At 38.0% G+C, this 24,714-nt stretch overlaps 1 protein-coding gene across 1 annotated transcript; it reads right to left on the reverse strand.

The window, feature by feature from the left end:
* On the reverse strand, window positions 1-24,714 carry Galphaf (G protein alpha subunit f). The gene is made up of 10 exons (XM_074108459.1): window positions 24,690-24,714; window positions 24,179-24,285; window positions 22,214-22,308; window positions 21,126-21,294; window positions 7,481-7,578; window positions 5,256-5,370; window positions 3,880-3,966; window positions 2,077-2,207; window positions 691-947; window positions 1-152 (listed from the first exon to the last, which is right to left on the reverse strand). Exons 2-10 carry the CDS (start codon window positions 24,275-24,277, stop codon window positions 1-3), a joined length of 1,203 nt encoding a protein of 400 aa, XP_073964560.1. The 5' UTR covers window positions 24,278-24,285; window positions 24,690-24,714.

Here is a 24,714-nt window from a genome sequence, read left to right on the forward strand (position 1 = left end):
TCAGTAGCGCCTATGCTGCGAGCACGTGCGTGACAGCTGGTGCGTGGGGAACACGGCGCGAACGTTGTTGTCTGTGGCCGTCGTGGGGGAACACTCGCGCGCGCGCATTTGAGCTACCACGAACGGATCGGCCGCGGCCGGCGGCGCGCGTTCTGCGTCACGTTGATAACATTTAGATCTAACTAGGAACAGTTGGAACTGGTCGATCAACTTTTTAGTTGTTAATGTCCGTTGTCCAAGAAACAGTGAAGAGCTTAAAAAATGTTATGATATACCTACTAATGTGCTTAGGAGATTGTTTATTTTTTTTTATTTATCTCATAATTAACATTTAAGTAAGCTACACATGCTAATTATATAATAAGAGAAGTGCATAATATAATGGGCTTATTTACATTAACTACGACAAAAATGTACGCTCTATGAATTATAACCACAGAAAACATGGAGAAACTCATGGTTTTAAAGAGTTGTCCAGGGGACGTAACCATGGCAACGCGGTACAGGGAAAAGTTGATCGACCCAACTCAAATGCTAGTCAGTGATCACACTACACCACCCGCATGGTATATTTCAATAATGTGTTGGCAGTATATAGCTTCTTTCTCAATTTGTATACTTCGATTTTCGAACTTCGGAGTAGGCCCTCCCAGACGGAGCGTTTTGCCGGAAAACCATCTTAAGGCTGGCTGTATTTCCGCGCTGGATTGTGATCCCAATCGTTGGGCGAGAAATGCATCAAATAATTGTCAATAAACCTGTAGTATAAACAACTAACCACAAACATCTGCCGGATGAACATCTTGGTGCGGTCGTACTCGTCCCCGGGCCCCTGGTAGTCCCGGTATTTGGGGAAGTAGCGCGCGATGCCCGGCCCTCGCTCCACCTTCTGCCGCAGCAGATCCTGCTTGTTCAGGAACACGATCAGACCCGCCTCCAGGAGGAACCTGGGGGAATTATTCATTAAACCGCCGTCATTACTCTCAACACTTTTTTTACAGATTTCTTAAGAAATGAATACCTACCTGCAAAAAAATTGGAGCTGCAATAATTAGCAGGTGCTTGACTCAATATTAAATTGACTTACGACGGGCAAAATCTCTGTCACTCTTTAAATCTATGCGTAAGGAGCATCTGTCATCGTGTGAATAATTAGCTTTATCCTAGTTTAAGTATTTATTTATTCATTTATTTATATGTGGCTGTTTATACCATTGCCTATATTTATTTTAGACGTGTATTATATGTACGATAATGTGTATGTGTAGATGTGTTTTTGTTGCGTTTTAATTTTCTGATCTACTGTTGATGCACCACCTGCTGTAAACAGTCCTTCCTTGTTTCTGTAAAAAGGTTGCCTGGAAGAGACCGCTCTTAAACGATACCCCTTCGCCTTCGCCCGCTCACTCGCTCGCTGCCTTCATCTCCTGTGTATAGGTATGCTTGTGTTTTCTATAATACTTTCTGTGTGTCGGTATTCAATAAAGAGTCATTGTATTGAGAGACAAATGTCCAAGTTGTCCAACAGACGAAGCTAGCGCCAAATAACCGGTCTCAGAAACACTCTTTAGGCTCTATTTCCACCAGAGATAAGCTGTGCGAGGATAGGTAAATAAATCGTTTCTAACGTTTCATGACAATTTTTGCAGGTGGTAGGACCTTGTGCAAGGTCCGTCCGGATTGCTACCACCATCTTGCTCGCTAATCCTGCCGTGAAGCAGCAGTGCTTGCACTGTTGTGTTTCGGCGTGGAGAGTAAGACAGCCGGTGAAATTACTGGCACTTAGGCACCTAAGGTTGGCAACGCATCTGCAATATCCCTGGTGTTGCAGATGTTTATGGGCGGTGGTGATCTCTTACCATCAGGAGACCCACTTGCTCGTTTGCCATCCAATCGAATAAAAAAAACTTACAAACTTTCGCATTTATAATATTGACTAGCAAGATGAGAAAAGTATGTACAGTGGAGTGCTTATAAAACACCTTTAACGTTACAAAAATTGAATGGCTACAGTTTTTCGGTTCTCTAGGGGATGGGGGTGCAGCCTCCTTGTCCCCCCTTCGCGTGGGTCCTCACCTGCTCTGCCAAACATCCTCAAACAGCGTGAGGGCCTCTTGCAGCCGGTTGGTGGCTCCGTCCTCGCGCAGGGTCTGGTCGTAGTCGCTGCACGCCACCAGGAACCAGATGGCGTGGATGCCCTCGAACACCTGGGGATCGCCACCGGTGTGAAGTTAGCGGCCGGCTATAACCCGACCAAATTAAAAAGGCAGAAATTAAGTTGAAATTTTTTCACTTTATTCGTGAAATAGAATAGAAAATATTTATTTTTGAACAACTACGAGCACAGTAGCTATTTCTTTAAATATAACAAGTTTTTCACAAAATGCTTCAATTAAATACAAAAACCGGGAGGTATAAGAGATAAAATCAAAGTAACATGACAAATACAAAAGTGTGAAGTTACCGGCCGATTCTGAAATAATAATGAATTACTCAAAAGAGCAAGTTATAGACAGACGAACACAATGAAGCGTATCTTAATCTGTCATCTCCCAGGATAACAGGATCAAAGGAATTTGGGCACAAATTTGTGCCTCTGGGAGAGGACAGGTTAAACAAAGCGGGTAAACAAGAACTTAATTTCTGCCTTTTTCATTTGGTCGGGTTATACCCGGCCGCTAACTTCACACCAGTGGATCGCCACAGGAAGTTAGTTCATGCCCTAGCAAATTGTCCATCTTCTTTCCTCCATATCTCATGAAATATTGATCTCAGAGAAAAAAAATATAGAATCTTTTTTGTAGAAAATTTTATGTAGATTACTTATGTCTTAAAACATTTTTTGCTGTGGGCCAGCGTTTACGAGTTTTTAGTTTTTATTTACGAAAAACTAAAAAAAGGGACTTTTACACCCTCCTCCCACCCGTTAGCTTCACCCCCACCCATCAGTACTTTTAGTATGTGGTTTAAAACACCATTCCCTACAACTATGCCAAAATTCGATTATACACGAGTTTTTTCCCCTGAATTTTCTTCGTTGGGTAGCCTATTAGATAGATTGATAGATAAATTTAAGTACATATCTATTTATCTATATAAGAGCCCGATCCCTTTGTCGGGTGTCGGATCCGTTTCGTGTCGGATGTCTGTCAGTAATTCCTATAGAAAATCATGGCGGTCAAGTGTGAATAGCATTACAACCCTATTCGCTGGGTGCGAAGTACTAGGTGGGTGAGGGGCATTAACAAAGCAATTTGTGTAGACTTAACTGCCTAATTTTAGTAATAGATGTTTGTCTGTCTTATTAAACGCAGTCCCTGTTTTGTTCTTAATACCTCTACCTACATCACGGACATGTCCAGTAGATACAAAAAAAATTCCTTTTGAAACGGTTTGTGGTTGAAATTTTATATTGAGTAATACACACAAAACCGGTCGTCAAAATAATACGTAAGTATTTTGATCTGAAAACGATATTTAATTTATTATTACTAGCGATACAAGAACAATTATATATGTTTATTATTATTCAAAGAAACCAATAAAGTAGCTTTATCTCTTTGTTTTACAATAAAAGTACGACTAAACATGAAGTGAACAAACCCTGACATAACCAAAATAAAACACTCTTTTTGAATAAATTTTACTTACCCCAATTAATTTTAATGATCAAAATTAATTCACAACCTTTTGTCTACCCAAATCACGGTATCACAGTAATTTTGTATTATAAATTAATACGTTATAATTTGATTTTGGTCACAATGTCGCGATGAAATTTCAAAACGTCAGAGCACAGAGCCAAAAAAGTTGCGGACGCTAGCCACCTAGGTGGCGCTGATGTCGTGCACAGAGCCAATAGATAACAGGTGACCTAACCTGAATCCACTTCTTCCTCTCCCCCCGCTGCCCACCGACGTCAAACATCCAAAAGTCCTGAACGCCGCCCTGCATTGACTTTGGTACCTGAACGAAACCAAATGAAACAAATTAAGTCACAATTATATATAAAAAAAAACTATAAACGACGAATTTGACGACCGGATGGCAATTCGATTCCCGGCCGGAGCAGATATTTGTATGAATAATGCGAATGTTTTTTTTCGGGTCTTGGATGTTTAATATGTATTTAAGTACCTATGTATTCACTGTGTATAACATAGGTATATTTAAAGATACATAAGTACATGTATTTATCTATATAAGTAAGTTAATCCGTTGCCTTGTACCCTTAGTATAAGCTTTGCTTAGTTTGGGACTAGGTCAATTTAAGTGTCCCATGATATTATTATTATTAAAATAAGTAAACAAAAGCAAGGACCTAGTAGTGTCTTTGACCCCTAAGGCGCCTCAACCCCCCCAAAAAAAGTCGCAATCATAAGATCAGTAAGAAAAGCAATGCACGAGTACCTATTAAACATAAAAACTATTCTTTTAATTCTCGTTGAAGAAATTGAGGGTAGGTGATCACACAAAAATAAACAACCACCCGCAATTCTTAAATCATGGAAATATTTTGAGTAAATCATAGGTATCTATTTACTATCTACATCCAATAGCTGATATACGGGTAATATGTCTAATGCCAATATATTTAAAACTAGCTCCGCGTCCATCCCCGCGACCCTAGGGCCTACAGGTCATTCAGCTGCGGACGGGAAGAGGCCCGACGGTTGTACGTTGGTGCCGTGGCGTCTGGGGCTGCCGTTGGCGTGGGATGTTACATGCGTGGATACGTTGGCCCCGTCCCACGTCCAACGCTCTGAGCGGAAGCCAGGGACAGCTGCAGACGATGCCCAAACCGTCAAGTGTCGCTAATATGCTGTTCTTAAGGACAACTGCTTTTTTGCAGCACTTGCGGTCGAAACTTTGGTCGTCCGACACAAAAAAGTTTATAAAAGAACTGTCGGACAAACTAATCGGCGTCTCTGGCGACCTAAGAGCAGGCTTTATCTTCGCCCAAAGACTGAGCCTCGCAGTGCAGCGGGGCAACGCTGCCACCGTCTTGGGTAAGGGTAAAGACCTTACTCGCGTAGTTACAAATACGCAACCCTTTGTCCTAAGGTAGTAAACAAGGATAAAAATAATGATCATTATTTCGAACACATGAAAAGTAACACATTATAAGCCTGCAAGTTTCAATAGTTCATCACCATAAACACATGGATACTTTTACCGGTCTGACTTTTCACAAAACTCAATTTTTCAAGTCACTGATAATGAGGGTAGTATGTGCATATTTAATTAGGGTATACCTTCACTTTGAACTCTATTTTCTGTATCCCGGATGTTTTCTGCCGGCAGCGCAGTATATCGGCGTCGGACGGCACGTAATCCGACTTCTCTATCAAGTCTATCCGGTCGAGAAAACTGAAAAACATACAAAATAATGCTGAATTAGATACTGACAAAGACATACACCTATTACTTACATACCTACTGAAAAGATATTTTACGAGTAAAACCAGCTATTAGCTGCTTTGCTGTTTCGTTCAAGGAAGTTATTAGGTCCTTTTGTTTGGGTCAAATCTTGCAAGTTAATTTTGACCCACTTCCAGTGGTCGGATTGACTTGAAATTTGGTATAAACACAGTAGAGTTCATAAGCTTGTGAGCAAAAATTTGATCAAAAATATCTGAACACGACTCTATTGTTGACGGCGTAGAAGCGTGTTCAGATATTTCTGATCAAATTTTTGCTCACAAGTTTATGAACTCGACTTTACATAATGTAAGTTGGATGACAAGTACAGTCAACAAAAAGTACAGTCAGCGAAAAGCTTGAATTAAAAATTAATATTTTAACAGAAACTTATTTCTAGTCCAATTTTACAAGTTTTTACTTAGCTTAGGTACGCTGTTTGTTTATTTATTTATTTGGGTCAAATCTTGGAAGTTGAATTTGCCTCACCGGCTGTGGTCGGATTGACTTGAAATTTGGCATACTTATGTAAATTGTACGATAATACAATAATCCGGTAGTGACATCATGGTAGTTCGGCCAGAATGGTCCGCAGGACGGAACTCTTTCACAGTTAATGACATCGACTTGAAACTTGGTATGCAAATGTGGTTTGGGTGACAATGCAAGTAAAGTCGACAAAAACTACAGTCAGCAAGAAATAATGAAAAAATGACATTATAAAAAACTTATTTGCTATATTTTTTTAGCAGGTTTTCGTTTTAAAGAACTAAGCATACACATCAAATAGTAAACATTTAACACCTGCATCCTGCCATGTTTAACTCCGGCTTCGGCGATATTTGTACACATACACAGTGATAAGGATCAATCAGAAGCAATGATAACAGAATTTATACAATAAAACAGTAGAAACAAAAGGTTTTAATAAGTAATAATAAAATGAAGATCCACTCATTTTATTATTGCTTATTAAAACCTTTTGTTTCTACTGTTTTATTGTATAAATTCTGTTATCATTGCTTCTGATTGATCCTTATCACTGTGTATGTGTACAAATATCGCCGAAGCCGGAGTTACTCAAACTCAGGCCCCCAAGACACAGGTCTTTACCTAGTTTGGGGGTCAGAATATTTGACCATTCCCGCGACTTCTCTGTACAAACTTTCCATACTCATTGATCATTGTATTTTGCTTCAAGTTGATTGTACAATAAATCATTTTTCATTTTATTTATTTTTTATGGATGCGAGACCTGGTCACTTACAGAGCACCGCCGTGAGAAACTGGTAAAGTGCCCACGGGCAATGAAAAGAAGTAGTTAGGGCTAAAGTTAAGCGACAAAACTAAAACTACAGAGATAAGAAAGAAAACTAAAGTGTCAGACATAATCACCCGAATTGACCATTTAAAATGGGGCTAGACGCATGCACAGGTCACACTGTGGTACCCTAGGAACAGTACCAGAAAAAGAGAACGCCCAGTAAGGAGATGGGTGGACGATATCCGTTTGAACCTGGGGCCACAGTGGACCAAAGTTGCGGATGACAGAGCAGTGGAGATTGTTGGAGGAGGCCTATGCCAGAAAGCACACCGATTTAAGGGATATTTTATAAATAATTGTAAAAAAAGTGTTAATCGGAAAGAAAGACTTTATTATTATTATTATTTTGTTTTAATACCTAGGTTTCTTTTCGTTGTTTTGTATCCGATACTTTTATTATGAATTTGGGCTTCGCCGGCTGGGATTCGATATAATCTGTACCTCTACTATGAGTTTACAGTGACCGTACTCGATAGCGACGGCGTAAATCTTCTCTATAAATAAAAATAAATCGTAAAATGTGTTGCTAAGCGCAAAACTCGGGAACGGCTGGACCGATTTCGCTAATTCTTTATTTGTTGTGTTCGTTATTGTCAGGAGAAGGTTTTTATGGAAGAAAATTTAGAAAAATAATAACGGGGGCGAAGCCGCGGGAAACAGCTAGTTACAAATACAAATGATTTACGCCGTCGCTATCGAGTACGGTCACTGTAAACTCATGGTATATAATCTTACTATTCAGCACTGTCGATCAGCTGATACTCGTTGGACCTTTTGAAGCACTCCTTGACGCCGGCGTCTCGCCAAAGCGCCCGGACGTAGTCGAAATATTCCTGGAAAAGGTATCTTTAGTTACTCTTGTAAACACACTCACATACACACACACACACATAGACTCAAACACATGCGCTTGGGAACTTTACACAATTGCACACAAATAAAATGAAAATTTCAAAAATGAACTAGGTACGAAATAAGTTTATAAAAGTTGATAAGCTGTTAATGCAGGCGGTAGGACCTTGTGCAAGGTCCGCACGGATTGCTACCCCCATCTTGCTCGCTAATCCTGCCGTGAAGCAGCAGGGCGGTGGTGATCTCTTACCATCAGAAGACCCACTTGCTCGTTTTCCATCCAGTCGAATAAAAAAAATAACAATAGTATTTAAAACAATCATATACCTACTTACCTAGTTTCCCAGTAGGTCAAAATTATTCAAAAGTGACGTATTTGTTCATCCTTACTTCCTTACTAATATTAAAATGTGAAAGTATATCCCGACCAAGCTAAGGTTGCACCTAACTGGAATGCGAAATCCCGCCCGCTTCCCAGCTCACCTGGATCGCCCTGTCGCGTCAGTGCACATCTTGGTCACCGATACGCGTAGTATAGGGTTCCGTAGCCATTACGAAAAAAATAAGTAATATTTTTCTAAGGATTTCGTATTTTATACGGAATCTTCCAAGTTTAGGTATATTTTATACCATAGGCTGCTATTTACTCATAAACTACTAATAATTCTCAAGCAAACGTAGCGGTTATAGTTTTCCTTGAAACTTTATCCTGATTTTTTTCAAATTTTTCCACACACCGGTTTAGATTTTAGAGGGGGGGGGACGCTCGATTTTAATGAGAATTTGCACTTTAAAGTGGAATATTTCGCAAATAAATGGTATTAAAGGACCTATCCAACGATACCCCATACTATAGCGTTGGATGAGAAAAAAAAACACCCCCACTTTACGTCTATGGGAGGTAACCTAAAAAATTTTTTTATGTATTTTTTATTGTACCATTTTGTCGGCATAGTTTACATATACATATATCCGTGCAAAATTACAGCTTTCTAGCATTGATAATCCCTGAGCAAAGCCGCGGACGGACAGACAGACAGACAGATAGATAGACATGGCGAAACTATAAGGGCTCAGCTCGTGGTAAATTAAAAAAAGTAATTTCGCACATGATTTTTTTTTATTCGACTGGATGGCAAACGTGCAAACTCAGAGGTGCGAGCCGGGGTTTGAACCCACGACCCTCTGCTTGAGAGGCCATAGGTCAAACCACTCGGCCACCACGGCTTAATTTAGTTCTAACTGACAATTCAACCAATCAGCACAATTCTGTTGTATTCTGTCGTTATCATATCAGTCTGCTAAATAACGAGTTATAAATACGACAGAACATTGCTGATTGATTGAATACTATACACGTCATGGACAGAGCAATGAAAAAATGATCCAAATCACAACAATTGCTTTCATGATTATGAAACTCGTTTCATTAACATATATGACAATTGCAATGATTTATAACATTTAAGCATAACTATGTCCATACGACGTAAACTATACTTTTGCCGACTGATCATGTATAAACTTAGGAAGCACAACGATAGCGCGATGTACGAGTTTACGTCTACGTAACAGCGCCATCTACCGGCTAATTTTCAACAAGTTCCCTTTTTAGGGTTCCGTAATATCCGGCCAGTATCCGGTATCCGGCCTATCCGGCCACTATTTTACTATTCGGCCGAATACCGGATATTTGCGTACTATCCGGCCGGATACCGGATGGTAAAAAACTTATAGTAATGATTAAAAACTGGTATTTATTTATGAATTTATCAATTATTGACATCAGTTTGTTATTCAAAGGGGCTGTTTCACCACCCATTGATTAATTTTAGCTGACGGATAAATGTGATACCGTCTCGCGTCTATTCAAACAAAACAAACAGAAACGACATCATATTTATCTTATTTATTTGTGAAACAGCCCCTAAGTTAATTAATTATACTCTACAAGTTGCAACCTTCACGGAGTATAATGCGCGTATATATGTATGTTCGAATTATGTAGCTTAATTTAAATGTACGTAAAACTAGGCCGAATATCCGGCGGCCAGATATCCGGCTATCCGGCCAACGGTCCCGCCGAATATCCGGTATCCGGCCAAACCACTATCCAACCAAAACCAATCTTAATTTGATTGCTTAATAACGACATCTCTTGTCCGGGTGAGCAGTTAGTTCCAATGGAATGCCGAAAGTTTCTCGATGAGGGCCACGGCATAGATGTCGCTAGCGTCACCGCTTAAGTGGCTAAATAAGAAACAAACAAGCTGAGATATGTGGTGCATAGGGGAAATTTGTGTTGTGCCGTTGACCAACAGTGGTGTAGCGGTATAGCACGCGGTACGGAATACCGAGGACCTGGGTTCGATTCCCAGTGTTGGTCTCATTTTTCTGGTTTTTCTATGCATCTATATTTCAGTTTGTATTTTCAAACCACTATCCGTTTCATCTCTAGTCGATAACGTCCTCTTGTCGCTGGAGGCCTAGAAAAAATCTTCACATTGTGCCTTCATTAGGCGACACTATAATATTGAGGTTTTTGAGGTGAAATAAATGGGGGGGCGCTACATAATAACTGATTTTCAAAGTGGGGTCTATTCGGACAAAACAGAGACGGCATTACAGATAAAGTCTGTCAAAAAAGAGAAGAAATTAAAAAGTGGCAACACTGTAGTGTCCTCCCTTTTTGGTTTGACAGGGTTTGAAAGGGATGACACTACAGTGTTGCCACTTTTTAATTTCTTCACTTTTTTGACAGACTATACCTGTCACATAAAAGTAATCACCGAATGGTGAAACAGAAGGTAATAAGTATACCAAATTAACAAGGAAAACTATTACGACTTAATTTGCTTGACAATTATTAGTAGTTTAAGAGTAAATAGCAGCCTAAATTGTAAAATATATTTACTGGGAAAATTCCATACTTACGCAATGCAAAATCCTTAGAAAAATATCACTTGTTCAATAGGTACGGAATAGTTTGATTTTGAGGGCTTTGCAATCCTATCCGGGGCGTGTCGCAGCCGACACGCTCTTGGTCGGTTTTTATCCATAAATAGCTACGAATAAATAATAAGCCAGCAATCGTAACTGCGTTAGAAAAATGGCCTTGCGTGTCCTAGTAGGGGGACTTAAAAACCGTGTTCTGCGCGTCATCTGACATTGCATCACGCGCGCAAACCAATCCCTGCTTTGTTTCTGAATTTTAACCAATCAACAAGCACATCTATTTGTAACCTCGAAAATGATTCGTATTTGAATCATATATCGTTTTGGTTTAAAGTATGGCCACTTTTTGTGTGGAATTTAATCTGAATTACGCTTCCTGACTTATTATTTATTCGTAGATAACTAGCTACACGGACACGGCGAACTTCACCATGATTGTCTTCTTAATTTTTAGCTATAAATTTTCAATGTAGGATGTTATCAGCGTATAAAAATAATTCAGTTCAATAGTTTTAGAATAAAATATAATTAAAAAAAAACTACAATTTCCGGATGAAATGGAATGATTGAAACCAATCGATTTGACAGTTTTTGTCATTTAATTGGTACTACCTACGTAGCGGACTACCCACAGTTTAGTAGATACACTTAAAACATTAACCCCATTTTTGGGCAGTCAGGTAAAAAGTAGCCTATAATAATAAAAAGTCCACAGTCAAAAACAGAAAAAACAAGAAATCATCTTAGTACAAATTGCACGATTAGAAACTTCGAAGCAAGAAAGCAAAGGTAAGAATTGAAAATCAATTTGATTAATTGAAATTAATTATTCAGCCAATTATCATTATTGTCTCTCACTGTCATGTACTAGTGAGAGTCTAATAGTAGCGTATCATGTACTATTTAACAAGCTCTCGCCAGAACATGATTCATCAGAGACAATAATGCTAACAGGTGGAATAATACTCACAAAATAGAATTAGCATAACAATTTTGCAGATTGAAGGTCTGTAAACTCAGGAAGCAAATCGATAGCGCGATATAAGAGTTTACTCCAACGTCACAGCGCCATCTACCGGGAATTTTCAACAATAAAGTACCTATTTAGAGTTCCGTAGCCAAAATGGCGAAAACGGAACTCTTATGGAATCACCATGTCTGTCTGTCCGTTCGTCCGCGGCTTAGCTTAGAGACTTAGTGCTAGTTATCTGTAATTTTGCATGGACATATAATTTGCTGACACATTCTATAATAAAATGTGGGAAGAAAAATACTTTAGGATACCTCCCTTAGGCTTGAAACACACAGAGAGCGGTGGCGGAGCGGTGCGCTGCGGCGTGGAGACGGAATGCTGCTACAAGAATTTTAACATTGAAATTTATTGAAGCATTCAAGCAGTCATCAATATTCTATTGTTATTGTTTTTGAAAAAGAATAAAATATTGCTGACTGATTGAATGCTCTACACACATGATGTATATTCATTATTTTGCCGACCGAAGGTCTGTGTATAAAGATAAACTCAAGAAACACAAAGACAGCGCGATGTACGACTTATGGCTTACGTAACAGCGCCATCTACTGGGAATTTTTCTGTCCGTCCATCCGTCCGTGGCTTAGCTGATAGCTGTAATTTTGCATGAATATATGTAGCAATTCTGCTGACAAAATGGTAGAATAAAATTTAGTGAAATAAATAGATACTTAAGGATACCTCTCATAGACGGTGTTTTTTTACCGTCTAATTATAGTACGGGGTAATGTTGAATATGAATAGGAAGGTACCTACATCTTTAAAACCGTTTTGCTAATTTTTGTCCCCCCCCCCCTATTACTAAGTAGGATAGTATAGATAGGTAGTAAGATAATATGTGTCATTGCAGTTGTAAATCGGACACTGGCTCAGCATAATGCTGAGACGTTAAGAACGCCGCGCCACAGCATTGATTATCAGCCAGCACCGTCGGTGAGCCTCTGACCTATTATTGGTTATTGTTGGCTTATTATTGGTTATTAAAAACAATACGGATAGCACGATTTTGACGGCTTTGAAACACTATCCAGGACGTGTCCGACACGCTTTTGGCCAGTTTTTTTATCCATAATTAGCTAACCCGACGAACCTCGTACCTCCTTCCGCCTAACAGACAATGAATGTCTTAAGATTGGTTTTTTGGAATCTTTTTGTATTTTTTATTTCAATTCCAAATTTTTACTTTTACGGTCATCCCGTAAAACCTAAATTGAAAATACAAACTGAAATAAAGATGCACAGAAAAAACAGAAAAATAAGACCATCACTGGGAATCAAACCCAGGTCCTCGGTAATCCGTACCGCGTGCTATACCGCTACACCACTGATGGTCAACAACCATCATCATCATCATCATCATGGTTGACCATCAGTGGTGTAGCGGTATAGCACGCGGTACGGATTACCGAGGACCTGGGTTCGATTCCCAGTGATGGTCTTATTTTTCTGTTTTTTCTGTGCATCTTTATTTCAGTTTGTATTTTCAATGAATGTCTTGTTATGGTCTTGTTAGTTGCTAACTTTTAGCTAAACTGTGCTTTCAATGTAGGTTAGGTAGGATGTTATTAACGTAATAAGATTATTAAAAGAAAATCAGTTTAATAGTTTTAGAAAATATAATAAAGAAAAAAAAAATAGTAGTATAATAATAATTGCCGGATGATCTGGAACGATTAAAATCTTAATGAAACCAATCGATTTGACAGTTTTTGTCGTTGAGTTCGTACCACGTAGCGGAATACCCGCAGTTTATTAGATACACTTAAACCCTTAATACCCTTTTGGGTAGTCGGGTAAAAAGTAGCCTAAATAATCCAGGGTGTCAGCTTCAAATTTCATCAACCTGGTGAACGGAACCGCCTGGCCCTCTACACAATGAGGGCTATCGCGTATGAATTCGACACTAGAGGCGCTAGTGTAGCGTGAGGTCTCCGAAATGTCAAATCTCAAAGTTTTTGGGTGAGCTGCGCGGGTTTATTTATAATTAGAATAGATTTGTGAATATTTTGCAATATCTGAAACTAATTTTGGCAAATATGCGTTCCGGGGCAATGAATGTCTGTGTTTTGGGACAGTTTTGTCTTTCGGAAACCTTTGTCCTCCCTTTTTTCCGAACAAAACGGGGACTAAACAACACTGTGGCATGCTCGTTATTTTTATGGTACGGTTTTAAGGTGTATTAAATTAGATTTTAATCTAAACTTTGTTTTCACGCCCGTAATAACAGACTTTGAAAGCCATACTTAAAAACCTCACGCAACAGTGCGCCATCTAGTGAGACAAAAAACGATAGCCCTCATTACACCTATTCGAGCGTCAACAGTCACACAGAAAATATACGGTATCGGCTTCGTACAAGTTGTTCCGAAAGGTTAGGAATTTAACATTAAAATTCATTACAATCATTCATCAGTATTCTGTTGTGTTGTTAGTGTTTTTAATAACAATAACAACAAAATATTAATGTTAGATTGAATGATACACACAGGACAGTACTCATAATTTAGCCGACTGTGACTAAAGGTCTATAAATTCAATTTGTGTTTGAAATACCGAGAAACTGTTACAATTTGACCGTTAATTCAAATCTTAAATTAAACGGAGAATAGTTGCATTTTAGAGAACTCCGAAAGGTTATAAATTTAACATTTAAATTCATTCAATCATTCATCAGTATTCTGTTGTTAAGTTTATTTTTAAGTAATGTTAACAATAAAATATTGATGATTGGTTGAATGATCACATAGGATGTATAATACAGATAATATAGCCGACTAAAGGTCTATAAATTCAGGAAGCACAACGATAGCGCGATGTACGAGTTTACGTCTACGTAACAGCGCCATCTACCGGGAATTTTTAACAACAAGTTCCCTTTTAGACCTCATTATCATCATCATCACACTACCGATATACGTCCAACTGCTGGGCACAGGCCTCCTCTCAAAATTAGAGGGCTTGGGCTGTAGTTCCCAGGCGTGCCCAGTGTGGATTGGGAGCTTCACGAACATCATATACTAGCTTCACGGTTTGTGTTAGAGTTCTCAATTTTCACTAAAACCAAAAAAAAACAGTGTATTTTCTTATACTTTTATAGAACGTTAGGTTATTTTTATGTGGTTTTATGGAAGTTCCGAAATATATAGTTTCAGAGAAAAGGGACGAGGCAGAGAACCATCCGTCTGTCTGGTCAGTCCGTCTGTCCGCGGCTTAGCTTAGACACTATATTAGATAATAGTGCTAGAAAACTGTTATTTTAAAAATATCCTAGATGTATCGAGAATCCGATATTTAAAAAAAAATCCTAAGTTGCACTATATAACTCCGAAAGAAGGTTAGAAATTTATCATTGAAATTAATTCAGCCAGTCATCAGTATTTCTATCGTGTTGTATTAGTTTTATAACAGTATAGTCTGTCAAAAAAGAGAAGAAATTAAAAAGTGGCAGCACTGTAGTGTCCTCCCTTTTTGGTTTGACAGGGTTTGAAAGGGATGATACTACAGTGTTGCCACTTTTTAATTTCTTCTCTTTTTTGACAGACTATACGACTGAATATTACTGATTGGTTGAATCACAGATATAATGCTACGTGTACATCATTATATATACTGGAAATTTGTAAATTTGTAAAAAATAATTTTAATTTGTTTACTCAGCTCGGAAATGTGTAAATTCAACTTATATATCCCAAAAAAATGATACAGCCTAAAATAATGTCAGTTACGCAACAGGAATTGTTATTGTATGGCTACAAAAACCTTTAACAACATTCCGAAAGATGTAAAAAAAAATGCCATATAAAAGATATGTGTGTGTGCTATATAAATGGTTATTAAAAAAAAGGTTGACTGGCAACACTACTTTTTTTTATGTAACCTTTTTGTACAATAAATTTAAGAGTAAGTATAAACAAACAAACAAACGTTTTTCTGTCTGTGAAATATGATAATGAACAATTAGGTGATGTATTTTTTCTTTAAGAATACTAAGACATGACATTTTATAATTGTATTTAATAGTTTTTTTTTTAATTTTTCAATATAGGTATGACATTGACATTTGATAATTTTATTCTGTTAAGTTTTTTTTGAGTTTTTAGCCGGCGAGAGCGCTGTACGAATTCTTCTATTTTTTTTATTCGACTGGATGGCAAACGAGCAAGTGGGTCTCATGATGGTAAGAGAACAAACCACCGGCCATAGACACCTGCCATGCCAGGGGGATTGCAGATGCGTTGCCAACCTAGAGGCCTAAGATGGGATACCTCAAGTGCCAGTAATTTCACCGGCTGTCTTACTCTGCACGCCGAAACACAGTGCAAGCACTGCTGCTTCACGGCAGGATTAGCGAGCAAGATGGTGGTAGCAGTCCGGGCGGACCTTGCACAAGGTCCTACCACCTGCAAAATTACTGTATCAACAACTGATGTAACCGCTTCTCAAGTGAATAAATAGGTATTTGACAACTCCTGATTTTGCCATATCTTAATATTATTATGAAAATATAGATAAACAGATAGTGTTTAGCGAAGAGAAAATTTAAATCGGTTGAAAATTGGATTTATAATGATTTTTTGAAAAATCTATATACCTGTCTCTTTCTCAAACGCTTTTCTCTTTGCAGCAAGTATGGCGGTACTGGCGTGTGACGTCACATGCCAGTATGTCTTTCTCTGTCTAATCTTGAATTTCAAACCTTTATAACTTTGTTATTTGTAAAGGTAGCTTAAACATTGTTTTTCTATTCGATAACAGGCATTGTGTAGTTTTAATTTATAAAACATATACAAAATAGTCAAATACCGTATTCAAGCAGCGCTTCCACCAGAGATGTGCGAGAATGTGTTGCGAGAAATATGTTTTATATTGAACAATAGGAACGCTTCACTTACTTCGCCTCGCTCCGCTCAGCTGTTTCCAACAGAGATGCGCTACGCACGGATGTGCAAAAGAAGCTTTCTATTGGTAAATATAAATCATATCCCTCGCGTCACATCCTCGCACATTGTTGGTGGTGACGCTGCTTCATAGTTTTGCCGACTGAGGGTCTATAAACTCAAGAAGCACAACGATAGCGGGATGAACGAGTTTACGCCTAGGGCACAGCGCCATCTACTGGGAATTTTCAACACTAAAATTATTACCTATTACCGTAGCGAAACTGCCAAAGTAGCAAAAACGGAACTTATAGTTTTGCCATGTCTGTTTGTCAGTCTGTCCGTCCGTCCGTGGCTTAGCTTGGGGACTATTAGAAAGAAAGAAAGAAAATAATTATAATTATTTTATTATATAATTTATTCCTTTTTTTAGATTTTTTGATATTTTAATTTTTTTTATTGTATAATTGTTTTTTTAGTGTTATTTATTATTATTTTATTAATTATGATTTTTTGGCATTTTCTGGTAATTTATGATGTGTTTATTAATTTTGATGTATTTATTAATTATGATGTAACTAGATAATAATTATTAATCTAATAAATACAAATAACTTTTAGATAATTATTATTATTTTATATAATTATTGTTATTGGAGCTAGAATGGTGTAATTTTGCACGGATATATTTAGCAATTATGCTGGACTGAAGGTCTATAAACTCAGGAAGCACAACGATAGCGCGATGTCAGTTTACGGCTACGTAACAGCGCCATCTATTGGGGATTTTCAACAATAAGTTACCTATTTAGAGTTCCGTAGCCAAAATGGAAAAATCTGAACCGTAATAGTTTTGCTACATGTGTTTGTCCGTCTGTCTCTCCGTCTGTCGGCGGCTTAGCTTTAAGAATATCAGTGCTAGAAAGCTGTCATCAAATTTGGCACAATCGCACTGTTAGATGTTATATAAGTATACATAAGTATCTGTAGAAAATAATTTGCCTATTTTCTAATCATTAAAGGGCATCTTAGCGGCGGCCTTAGGGGGTGGCGAACAGAGCAATCGCCCGGGGCCTCGCGCAACAACCCAAGCGAATTTAAAAAACAGATATTTAACTTCTCATCGTAGTTCTAAATAATTTTTAATTTATATAAAACTAAAAATCATTCAAATCAATCATATGAAATCAGTAAAATTAAAAAAATGGAATTATTATAATAATGCATAAAAAATAAAAGGCATATTGAAAATGAATTATTATTTCCCCTGTTGCTATTTCATTTCCTCGCCATCGAAGTGAAAAGCAGAGTGTAAAACTCGAGCATTAAACCGATTTTCCCCTCGACGTGTCTATCCACCCTCGCCGTACCGGCTCGGGTGGCTATATGAATTGCTCGTTTTATGCTCTTGTTGTACAATCTACTATTTTTAACTATATTTTCGCACCACATACTTTTCACGAAGGACAAAGGGCCTCGCAAAGACCTGCCGCAAGGAGCCTCGTAATGGGTAAGGCCACCGCTGGGCATACTTTCATCCCTTATCCTTTTACGGCCTTTAACACTGAAATTGACCCAACCGATCAACAGTATTCTATCGCATTACTCTTGTTATCATAGTTACTCAGATAACAAGTGCATTACGATTAAATATTGTTGATTGGTTGAATGCTACACACACGTTAATTATGCCGACTGAAGGTCTATAAAAGGAAGCACAACGATAGCGCGATGTACGAGTTTACGGCTAAGTAACAGCGCCATCTATCGGGAATTTTCAACAACAAATTCCCTTTTTTTTTGGGTTCCGTAATTTTTATATTGTAAAATTTGAAAAAAATACTAAGTAAATAATATCAAATAAACAATGAAAAATATTAAGTACTTACGGCTAAGTTTGCTTGAGAGTTATTAGTAGTTTGAGTAAATAGCAGCCTACCTTGTAAAAGATATAGGAAAATATTACTTTTTCAATACGGATAGTATGAATTATCTTGCAGTAAGAAACCGTACAGCATCAAATTTCTTTGCTCCTCATCCCGGGGCGCAGTCGCCTCTTTGATTTTCTTTTTTTTGTTCAAAAATTTTCTTTTTTGTTTTCCATTTAGTTTATTTTTTGTTTTTAATTTGTTTTCAATTTCTTTGTACTAATGTGTTCATATCTTCGTATTATCTGTGGAAACCTTTAATTGGCTCTGTTGTTACATGTTCTCTATTCCACCTGTATTAGTTAATTTAAGCTGTTGGTTTTCTGAATAAAATAAAATAAATTATTAAATGATATTGTAACGGATAACTTTAGTCTTAAATCGAGTTTAACTCAACATATTTCGGGCTATTTCGTGGCCCTCTTCATAGGAGTACGCGCCACCGCTCTGCTCGCGCGACTGCCCGACGAAACAACAATGAAGAAGGGCTACGAAATAGCCCGAAACATGTCGCGCTCAACTCGATTTAAGACGTGAGTTATCCGTTTAATATGAGTGAGTCTCACTCTCACGGTAGTTCCATGTTCAAGATATAAATGTCATTGTGACCGACACGCTCTTGGCCGGTTTTTATTCATAATTTGTAGGTTAACGTCCAAACTACTCTACTACGTCACAGTACGTTTTCGAGTGTCAAAAGTCATTGTATGACTTTGTCACTTCAAAGTTCAATATCTCAAAAACAGCTGAACCGATTTTAATAAAACATGTCTAAGGATCATCGCTAACCTCCTTTCAAATAAAAAAACCCTTATAGTTTCGCCATGTCTGTCTGTCTGTCCGTCCGCGGCTTTGCTCAGGGACTATCAATGCTAGAAAGCTGTAATTTTGCACGGATATAGTTATGTGTAGACTAGGCCGACAAAATGGTACAGTTAAAAAATAAAAATAATTTTTTTTTAGGGTACCTCCCATAGATGTAAAGTGGAGGTGATTTTTTTTTCTCATCCAACCCTATAGTGTGGGGTATCGTTGGATGGGTCTTTTAAAACCATTAGAGTTTGCTCAGACGATTTTTAGATTCAGTGATATGTTTGCGAAATATTCAACTTTAAAGTGAACATTTTCATTAAAATCGAGCGCCCCCCCCCGCTCTAAAATCTAAACCGGTGGGTGCAAAAATTTGAAAAAAATCAGGATGGTAGTAAGTATATCAAACTTTCAAGGAAAACTATAACGGCTAAGTTTGCTTGAGAATTATTAGTGGTTTAAAATATACCTAAACTATGGAGGATTCCGTATAAAATACGAAATCCTTAGAAAAATATTACTTAATTTTTTCGTAATGGCTACGGAACCCTATTTCGGGCGTGTCCGATACGCTCTTGGCCGTTTTTTTTTTTTTTTTAGCTTCATTAATCTTAGAAATTAAACACGTGACTTACTACTAAAATCGTGAGTTCAATTACTAGAATTAACTTTAAGTGGCTCCTTCCATATTTTGTCTTATCTTCAATTGGCACTACATTTCCAAGCATTGCCACAAGCACTAGGTACTTATGGGGACTTATCTTCGTAACAATCTAGCATTTCAGATCTAGATAGGCGCCTGTAACTTCCTGTCGGCACTTTATTATATAAACTAGTTACTTAACTACATAACCTTAACCAACAAAGAGTTTGAAAACCCCCGACTTTGTCACTTCAAAGTTCAATATCTCAAAAACGGCACAACCGATTTTGATAAAACATGTCTAAGTACTATCGCTAGAAAACCTGCTTTCAATTAAAAAAACAGCTTTCAAATCGGTCTACCCATTTAAGAGCTACGGTGCCACAGACAGACAGACAGACACACATAGCGGTCAAACTTATAACACCCCTCTTTTTGCGTCGGGGGTTAAAAAAAAGAAAATAGTTGTAGAAAAGTTTGAATATCATATTTTTATATGTCTTTCTGTCTATGTCAGTCCATCTATTATTATGTTGGCGACCGATCGTAAAATCCGCCAGATCACGAAATTCTTAGGCATATCGTGAAATGGCGCCATTTTCCGAGGGAACAGCACGCGATAACCGAATTCCACGCGGGCGAAGCCGCGGGAAAAAGCTAGTATATATGTATATATATGTTCGGAGATCTCGGAAACGGCTACAACGATTTCGATGAAATTTGGTATGTGGGGGTTTTCGGGGATGCAAAATCGATCTAGCTTGGTCTTATCTCTGGGAAAACGATTATTATCGAGTTTTTGCCCGAGCAAAGCTCGGTCGCCCAGGTACTAAAATGCAATACAATAACTCTTTATTTCACACCAACACAGTAAGCAGTACAGAAAACACAAGTATATACATAATACATAGAGATTTTCTAAGGTAAGCAATAGGCGGCCTTATCGCTTCAGAGCGATCTTTTCCAGGCAACCTTTACATTTTTTTTAATTCGATTGGTCGGCAAAAATGGCAAACGAGCAAGTGGGTCTCCTGATGGTAAAAGATCACCACCGCCCATACGCACCTGCAACACCAGGGGCATTGCAGATGCGTTGCCAACCTAGAGGCCCAAGATGGGACACCTCAAGTGCCAGTAATTTCACCGGCTGTCTTACTCTCCACGCTGAAACACAACAATGCAAGCACTGCTGCTTCACAGCAGGATTAGTGAGCAAGATGGAACAAAAAATGAATGGACCAAAGTAAGGAATACTACCTACGTATACCATCGAAAGAGTTACCTCATTGTACTGCGGCGGTCCCTCCGGCCCGCAGCGTAGCACGAAAGCCTGCGCCTGCACATTCTTCGGACTGGCCAGCGCGATGGACAGCCGCGCCATGTTGCGGACTATGTCGTGGATAGACTCGTGCACGTTGTGGCGGATGTACTTTATTTTCTCTATGCGTTCACTGTGACAAAAATAGTAGTTTGTTCAACAAGGGACTAAAATAAGCGATAAGGACACGAGATTTTTAGTGACACGAGCAAGCGAGGGTGGCTATAGTTCGAGTGTCATTATGGTTCTCTAGTCTCGCGTTAAACGTTCACTTTTCACTTTGAATGCGAGGAAAAAAAAGACGTTCTGTACAAAATTACTCCGTGATATTACTTTGTTTGTTACGTTACGCTCAATACGAGTAATGGACATCTGTTCAAAATTCAAATAGCAAAAACATTTGGCACTTTTTCTTTTTTTTTGTAAATTTGCGCCAACAGATTCAAACTTGAAAACTATTATACTAATTGGAGTATGCGTAATAAAATGAATTAAAGTACAATTCAATAGAATCTGTCAATTTTCTACATATTTAAGACAACCTATCGTGGGCACACTTGATTATATATGTCCCTGTTGTTGCAATTATCATCTAAAAGGAATCAAAAAAGAATAATAGTCACATCACAAAGCCTTAGGCAGCCCGGTGTTTATATTAGTAGGCTGGAAGTGTCTACAGGATTGTCAGATTCTATTGAATTGGAGTTTAATACATGTAGTTAAATAGAATCACGATTTTTTTTTATATTGTACAACTGTCATTTTGAGATTATTTACACGCCCTAAAAATTGTCTACATATATACAATCACTGAAAATGGCAATAATCCTCCATTCGCAAACAACGTGATTCATTGTTTAGTTAGGGGTTTCCAAAGTAAATACTTTAGTCCCTAGAGACTAATTAAGGAGCTTAAGTCCTGAGCGGTCCTTCACTTTAGCCTGTGTTTACATCCCAATGCTGGGCACAGGTCTCCTCTCAGAATAAGCCGAAATGATTTTATTTATTTATAAATATTTATGATGATATTGATGATGAGTAAATTGAAATACCTTTGATTGAATCCTTTTATGTGCAAGATCTTCATTTGCTTTATTATGGTGGTCTTCCCGCTCTCGCCCGTGCCCAGCAACAGCAGTTTGATCGCCTGAAAGTATAAAATAAGTTTTTGTTAACAAACCAACCAAGTCAGAAATTCAAGGGACAGCCTACCCCGCCGTGGGACCTTTATTAACTTAATCAATCTTTATTTTATTTTTCTTTGTTTGTTTGTTTCACTAACACTACGGTAAGCATCGTAAATTTAACTAACACCATGTACCTAAGATATTTATAAGTAATACTAACAACTGATGGATCCTAGTTATCTGAATAAATAAATTTTATTATTATTAACTCTTCAATGGAATAGTAAGATTTTTTAATCAAGAGTGATTTAATCCTAAATACGATAAATATGAATGTTTTCTTCTTTTTTAATGACTTCGGGTATTTTATTGTAGATTTTTATTGACCTATAGACATTACCAAGGCCTATAAAAAGCCTTATCAACTTGGAAAAGTTGAAAAAGATGTTGGTTTTGAGATGGACGACACGGTGAAATTAAATACTGGCTCGTGACGTGACCATGGGCGCCGGTTGGATTATTTTCAGTAGATTGCATTGCATCTCGCATAAATCTGCATATAGGGAGGTGCATTTATAGACTTCATTCTGTATCTTAGTCTAATGAGGGCTATCGCGAATGAATTCGCCACTAGAGGCGCTAGTGTAGCGTGAGGTCTCCAAAATGTCAAATCTCATAGTTTTTGGGTGAGCTACGCGGGTTTATTTATAATTAGAATAATTTTGTGAATATTTTGCAATATCTGAAATTAATTATGGCAAATATGCGTTCCGGGGCAATGAATGTCTGTGTTTTGAGACAGTTTTGTCTTTCGGAAACCTTTTCCTCCCTTTTTTCCGAAAACGGGGACTATGCAACACTGTGGCATGCTCGATATTTTTATGGTACGGTTTTAAGGTGTATTAAATATAATTTTAATCTAAACTTTGTTTTCACGCCCGTAATAACAGACTTTGAAAGCCATACTTAAAAACCTTACGCAACAGTGCGCCATCTAGTGAGACAAAAAACGATAGCCCTAATTCTATGTATTTTTTACGCCAGCCAGGGGTTGCAAGTGCACCCCCTTGTACCCCACCCCGGCGTCCATGCCCATTATATTCTTAGTGTTGCGGGTGACCATGGACGGAGGTGCCATCAGCCACATGAGTGGTCTATCAATTTTAAAAGTTCCTATCAAATGAATACGAGTAGGTATGTCGCTAAAGTCGAACTTTCAAGTTGACAGACACGTCTATTGGCATTATACTCCAGTCTACGAGAAGATTTGTTGTATGGAGACTTACGAATAATTCTCCCGCCTATGAAACTTGGCACATGATGAAAATAGGTACCTATACAGATTATAATTATACAATAATGCAACCACTTTTTTTACGATAAGTTAGGTATTTTTTACCTAAATATGACAATCGTTTATAGCTCCCTGTGAAAAATTCCTCAGCCTGAAATTCTTTCTGTATACGTACCTATGTACTACCTAAAATATGTATGTAATAGAATCCAATTGTTTTTCGACTTCAGAGATACCGCAAATTTAACTTTCAACATTTTGCACTATAACTTCTACTGAAAAATTGCTCTGCTGATTTTTATTTTTTTATATGCTTTTATATGTTCAAATACATAGCTTTACACAACAATCCAACAACTTTTCTTACGAGAAGTTAGGTATTTTTACCTAAATACGAAAATCGTTTATAGCTCTCTGTGAAAAATTCCTCAGTCTGAAATTATTATTGTTTTATGACATACAAACGATTATCAACTTTAGGGTGGTAGAGTTAGACCACATAGGCTGATGGTACCATTTACCACCAGATGATCTAACTCATTTCTCGTCCTAGCAAATAAGATGAAGCGAAGTGCTTTGATGATGGGATCACTCACGTCATTATAGTTCTTGATCCACTGCTTGATCTCGCGGTCGATGTGCTTGGAGTGATCTTCGTCCTCGTCCTGCGCGCGCATACACGGCAGCAGCCGCATCTTTGTCACTTCAACAAGGGAAGCTAGGTTTAAGAAACAAAAGAAAACTTATAACACCCCCCTTTTTGCGTCAGGGGTTAAAAATAACCTTACTTACAAAAAGTTGGAAAACCCCCGACTTTGTCATTTCAAAGTTTAATATCTCAAAAACGGCTGAACCGATTTTGCTGAAACATGTCTAAGAACCATTGCTAAAAAACCTGCTTTCAAATAAAAAAACCGCATCCAAATCGGTCCACGCGTTTAAGAGCTACGGTGCCACAGACAGACACACATAGCGGTTAAACGTCGGGGGTTAAAATTTAGGGAATCACTTCACTAAAACCTACATCGATAAAGATGCAAATCTACAGGATCACGTGTTCACAAGTTGTTTGAAAGCGTTAAGTATTAAAAAGAAGGTATTTTTTACCATTAATGTTGGAACACTCACATTA

Source organism: Choristoneura fumiferana, chromosome 27 (genome assembly GCF_025370935.1).
Source record: "Choristoneura fumiferana chromosome 27, NRCan_CFum_1, whole genome shotgun sequence".
NCBI classification, from domain to species: Eukaryota; Metazoa; Arthropoda; class Insecta; order Lepidoptera; family Tortricidae; genus Choristoneura; species Choristoneura fumiferana.

Excerpts from the sequence above, each read along its gene's own strand:
- Galphaf (XM_074108459.1), bottom strand. The coding sequence starts at position 24,277 with ATGCGGCTGCTGCCGTGTATGCGCGCGCAGGACGAGGACGAAGATCAC. Across the intron at positions 21,295-22,213 it reads ATAAAAGGATTCAATCAAAG|TGAACGCATAGAGAAAATAA; the intron begins GTATTTCAATTT and ends TTTTTGTCACAG. Across the intron at positions 5,371-7,480 it reads CTGATCGACAGTGCTGAATA|TTTTCTCGACCGGATAGACT; the intron begins GTAAGATTATAT and ends TATGTTTTTCAG.